This window comes from Tauraco erythrolophus, chromosome 23 (genome assembly GCF_009769465.1).
Source record: "Tauraco erythrolophus isolate bTauEry1 chromosome 23, bTauEry1.pri, whole genome shotgun sequence".
In the NCBI taxonomy this organism is placed as follows: Eukaryota; Metazoa; Chordata; class Aves; order Musophagiformes; family Musophagidae; genus Tauraco; species Tauraco erythrolophus.
Window position 1 is genome coordinate 4,760,363 of NC_141487.1, and position 6,007 is coordinate 4,766,369.

The 6,007-nt window shown below is 47.1% G+C and overlaps 1 protein-coding gene across 2 annotated transcripts in view; it reads right to left on the minus strand.

Moving 5' to 3' along the window:
• TMEM201 (transmembrane protein 201) overlaps positions 1-5,228 on the minus strand; it is a 28,971-nt gene extending 23,743 nt beyond the window's left edge. The window contains exon 1 of one of the 2 annotated variants that reach the window (XM_086625629.1): positions 5,116-5,228. In XM_086625629.1, the coding sequence (XP_086481755.1) occupies positions 5,116-5,219 (104 nt within the window). In that variant the 5' untranslated portion in view covers positions 5,220-5,228. The remainder of the gene's footprint in view (positions 1-5,115) is intronic. The other variant, XM_086625628.1, reaches the window with a different exon arrangement.
• Positions 5,229-6,007: the final 779 nt, after the last annotated feature.

Genomic DNA, 6,007 nt, shown 5'->3' on the forward strand with positions numbered 1-6,007 from the left:
TAGGAAACCTTCTCTGCTGCTACAACATTCTGTAGCGAAACATCTTCTGAGTGCTGTAGAAATGTTGTCTGGCAGCCTGCAACCAAACAGGCAGGTGGTTCTCCCGTTACTTAAGCTGGCTTCTCTCTCGGCCATCACCTTTGTAGCTTGATGCCTACAATTAATATTCTTTCCCCCTCCCATTTCCATAGACCATGTCTTGAAACTTGGTTCATAATATGTCAAACCCTCAAGTGATGCTTGCGCCTTCTGTTTAAGTACCAATGACGAGGATAAGCTTGAAACGAAGCACCAGAAAGAAGCCTAAAAAGCCAGAGTGCACAGAGGATTCCCTGCCAGATGCTGAAAGAAAATGGCTGGAGCTACTAGGGTGACACATTCTCATCTCAAAATAGATGCATACACCCACACTCCTCTTCAAATGAATATTCACTGCTCAACTTTGTTCATTGCCAAGGAGGCTCAAAACAGTAAGTGATCCGAGTTAAAAATACCACCATTGAAACTGACAGGCAAAAAAAAAAAGTTTAAACCAGACAGAAATCTAGGTCCCTAGTCCAAGTTATCCATAAGCCACTACTGTCCCAAAAGCCAAGCAAACCACAGGACAAAACAGCCGTATGATGGATGGACAGCAACACCTGTCGGTGCTAGTTTCATCTCACTATCATAGGTGCAAAAGCTATGAAAAAATAATTCATAGGCTTCAGCATGTTAATGACCAAAATACAAATCCTGCTGCACCTTGAGCATAGATTTCAACAGCAAGCACAACCTAAAATCCATCCTTTGATGTAGGTTATTGCACCGGTCCCTGGTACCATAGGAAGTGCTACAATCCCACCTTCCTGCCACTGTGGCACCGTCCTCTGGCACCCATGGAAATAAGACATGCCACACTTCAGTCTCTCCCTACCACCAGTCTCGAACTTCCATGACATGACAGAATAGGTAGGTAGAAGCACTGATTTCAAGGATAATATAGAAGTGGAAATCACAGGCTAAAAAATGAGCAAAGCATGCATGCTATGAAGCACAAAAAGAATCAACGCCAAACTCTGCCTGAGGACTTGCTAATATCAGAGACTAAATGCTTAGTATACTTGAGACCTTTCCATCTTTTCCAAACAGAATTTTATTTCTCACTCTTGAGGCTGAGGAAATGCTACCAACGGTTAAATAGCAGCCCTTCACTCTCACAATGTATGCAAAAGAAATTGTGAGAGTCCTAGATTATTTAGGATAAAAAGCAATAACCCTTCCTTTCGTGAACCTATAATCTGTTGTCACAGAATAGGTGCAAAAAAACCCCAGAATTTCCCAACTGGCTGGATGAAAAGGAAGAGGGAAAAAAAAGGTCCTTTGAGGCAAGAACACATACGTAGGGTGCTAATTTTCCAGTAATTGGGCAGGACTTTACAAACAAAAAACAAGTACTGCATTTGGAAAGACTCTCAAATACGGATTTAATGACTTTGGAACTATATATACCTTGACTCTTGACTGAATTCAGGCAGCAGCTGAACATAGCAAGCTAGAGCACACATTGCTTCTGAAGTCAGACATTCTGTTATGAGAAGACAGACAATGCAAAATTCATATAAGCATTTACCATGTGCTCAATCCCTTGCAAAACATTAGGCAAATCATCCTTAAGGAGTTTATAATCTAACACTGCATTATGTTGAATTAGCTTCACTGGACAAAGAATCATGCTGCAAAAATAAAACCTGAGCAGCAAGAATTGATTGAATTACTTACGGCGTAGAGAGATTCCATTAAAAGCTGACTTGCTGTGCTAACTCAGTATGTGGTCTACACACCATAACAAGATAGAAAAAGATCCCAGGTTTGGACAAATCGTTTTGCATGTAGATCTTTGCTTAGGATGACACTGGGGGACACACGTAGAGTAAACTCAAGTTATGAGATCAACATCTAAATGGCTGATACTGCTCAGACAGTACGACAAAACGTTCCTTTGTGAGAGGCTATCAGACTCCTTTACCTTGCTAACGAGCTTTCTGTCCTGTACACAGCGCTTGCAAAAATCAGACTGCAGGTATACCCACTAACAAACACTGCTTAGCAACTAGTTTGTGTCTCACGTAACATAAGAAGGAATTTATGTTCCTTCCAACTCCCAACACTCGCCACTATTCCCCATTTATACATACATTTAAGGTCACGCTTAAGTCTACACTTTTAACATATTACTAGAACAGTCTCAGTGACAAGTGCAGGTCAAATCAGTTATCTGACAAAAATACTTCGAAATCCAGTTTATTATTATTTACATCTATTCTCCCCTCCCTTTACTGCCAGAAGATGAAGATGTTTGGTCTTCCGTATTCCTAAAAGAAGCCATAGGTGGATGTGCAGTTTTTCTCTGGGTTACCCTCATCCTCTGCCAAAGATTAAAAGAAAAAACAATTCTCCATCAGGAGTATTTAAAGCAACACTCCTCTTCTTATTTAAAGCAACACTTCTTCTGACACAACTGCCTTACAAAGCAATTATACAAATGGCTATGCCAGCAAATCTGAAGAAAAAACACTCTAGGAAGACTAGCTGTTTTGCACAGATCAGTTTTGATCATAACAAGATGTGATGGCAGTTTAACATAACCAAGCTGCCAAAGCTCCAAGGTACAGAGCAAACCCAGAGCACAGTATGGTCAGCATGACTGAGTTAAGAGGTGCTCAACGGACCCAGTACCATGTTCAGCTCACAGTTTAGGAAGCTCCTGGGTGGCAGCTCATCGAGCTGCTATAATTCCAAGTTGTGACCATGTCCATCACTAGTCAACAAAGATTTTCCAATGTGAGGAAAACACATCACAGCTGTCTAGATTCCAGCAGGCGAACTATAACATAGATGCATTTTCTCAGAACTAGCAAGTTGCAGACAGGGTTGAATATTTAGCCACAAGACGAGATTTCTAGTGCAGTGTCATAGGTTACAATGCAGACTATCTTTTCCCAAGAGCCAGACTTAGTGCTCTCTTAAGAGGGAACAAGGTGCCCAGTGGACCTAGGCAGGGACACAGATCCACAGTCATAACTCAACTCCCTCAAAGGCTGTCTTCTGTGAAACTGCAGCTTTAGCAACTTTCAATTCTCTGGAGAATACCAGCCATCAGAACAGGATCCTCTGGAAAAGGTGCCTCTTTTTGCCATCTGTTTCTGTGACAGGCTTCTCAACTAAATGAACTAGCTGCACAGCAATTCCTGAGTTCCTACCAGGCTCTCTTTCAGAGTGAGCAATGGCTTATCTTGACTTTACTTGTAGAAGGAGCCACCTCTGCCATCACTGACCCAACAAGTCCCAAGAAAGATATTCTCATGGGGTATTCTATATCGGTACCGACATAAGCCAGGAGCTAACAATCAGGAAGGGCACAGAAGGAGAAGGAAATATGGCTACAGCCGGTGGTCTGAACTCAGCAACCAGGCTTCCAACAATACGTAACAAACAAGTAGACAAACTGTGATCTCAAAGAAAGATCACAAAACATATCAGAGTTTTCCTATCTGGCCCAAACTCATGAGGTTTAAGGAGTTCCTGTGCATACCTGGACATCAAATCTTTTTTCTCCCTGATACAAAAAGCACAGTCTTAGCTGGCTGGCACAGTTACCGTAGTGCAACTCCACATATTGACAGTTATTCCAGAACTACTTTCAACTAGGTTGTTCTGATATGTTTTATCTCTCTTCCTACAGGGGCTGGTAAAGGGCATCTTGCTAGATATGTAAGCGCACTCACGCTGAAAATGGAGCAAAGCAGGGCTGTATCATAACATTAACACCAAAGGCAAAGGCAGCATCACATCTAGTATAGTATTGAGAAACACAAATATGTAGCCCCAAAGAATTATCAAGGTCACCTCCTGAAACGTTTACAGCTCACCAGCAGTTTTCAAGGGCTTGGGAAGAAATGCTTTCCATTCCAGAGACCTTTTGATGAACTTAAGCAAAACAAATCCAATCTCTTCCCTCAAACTGGGTCAAAGAAACGCTGCCTGCCTCACTGAAAATAGCTTTGGGCCACTAGTATTTCTTAGCTGCCCTCAATATGCCATAGAAATGCCAAGTCTTGTATATAGGCTAATATACCACTGACCATTTACACGGTTACATAAACAGAAAATGCTTTAGAATAAGCTTTCAGTATTTTGCTGTGGATGCAGAAATATGCTTCTATTTCAAAGCATAAACTTGAAGTGAACCTTGACACAACAAGCCCTCAGGACCGTCTTTTTCTCCAACAGAAACACTCAATAGACGAGCAGACTGCTCAAGCCTGTTCTGTTATACAGTCTAAAGTGCCTCTTATTCCATCTGTTCCCACATTAATTTCAAGATATGCCAGATTAAAACCTGTCAAATTAAGCTTTACTCGTTTTATGAAAGCTATATACTGACTTCTCTCCCGATGCTTTTCAAACCTTGTTTTCTATTGACCTGTTTAAATTTGTTCTAAGGTCAGAAATGTTCCGTGCAATTAAGAAAAAAATGCCCAAAGAATTTGGTCACTAACTAATAACTTTGACTTCCATGTAACCATCCCAAGTTTTGGCACTGCACACACAGCGCTCTTCTTTCTACGGCCCTCTACCCACTGGTCCCCTGCAATCATGCCTTCACCTCCAAATCAACCAACTCCAGAAGCAAAACACTCTCTCTCCCTGCCTCAAACACGCCGGAAAACAAAAGAGGAAAACCCCTACCTTCAGCAATTTCTGTAACACCGCTAGTAGCGCCGCCAGAAACAGAAACGCTCCAGGTTCCCTAAGCGCAGCTCCCACAGCAAGTCCTTGATGCTCGGTGCGGCCGCACAAAGAGACGAAGCAGTTCCAGCGGATACGGAAAAACGTATCCAGCCGTTTTCCCTGCGAGTTTTTGCTGCCGCTGACAATTCGGCGGGATCCTTCCCTAAACGCCCGCCTCATGGATACCACCACAGGGACAAAGCCACAGCGACCCCGGCCTTCCCCGCCGCCGCCCCTTCCCTCCGCCACCGCGCACGGCGAGCCCCGCGCGGAGCCTCCCCGCCGCCGCGGCCCGCACCCGGCCCGGCCATTGTCCGCCCTCCCGCCCCGCCCGGCCCCTACCTCCGCGCCATGCGGTAGAGCAGCAGCCCGGCGGCGGCGGCGCAGACGGTGACGCCCAGCCCGCCGCCGGGGCAGCGGGCCAGCAGCGCCCCGGCTCCCTCCATGCCGCTCCCCCGCACGGGCCGCCGCCGGCGCGGTGACCTCGGCGGCGGCGCTTTGTACGCGGCGCGGCCGCCCCCCCCGGCCCCGCTCCGCCCCGCCCCTCGGCCGCGGCGGGGGCGGGCGGCGTGACTCACGGCGCGCGGCGTGAAAGGCCGGAGTCGTGAGGCGGCGCCGTGAGTCAGCGCCGCAAAGGCCGCGATCGTGGCGGCGGGGGCGGCGCGGCGGGCGCCTGCCCTTCCGGGGAGCGAGGCAGCGCGGGGCAGGGGCGCGTCGTGCCTGGCCTGGCGCCCGCTGCAGCCAGCTTCGCTCTTTTTGTGTGTGTTGTTTTTTTTTTTTTTCCCCCTCTCTTTTCCCTAAATTTAGCCGCGGGACTTGCTGTATCACAACAGCAGCTTCTGGGTGCGGGGCCTGCCGGAGCGAGAGAGCCAGAAGCCCCGGTGAAGGGCGGCTGCACCAGCCCGGGACTTGCAGCGCTACCGGCCTCAGCGCGGGGAGAGGCTGTTAGAACGACACCTCCCCCCCCCCCCGGGAAGGTCCTCGCCAGGGTCGTTTGCACACTGGGGCTGGAAAGAATGAGGTCTACAACAGGGCATTGAATTTAACGCGCGTTTTTGAGACAAAAGGACAGCTATTTGGAGAACCGTGGAAACGAGAGGAAGAGGAGATGGTTCTAAGAGAACAGGGTCTCCATTAGGATGTACTTTCCTACCAAACCACCTAGCTGTCCGGGGAAAATGGAACATCCCTCCAAATGACACTACTGCACCCTCCTCACTGATTTTAGAGCACG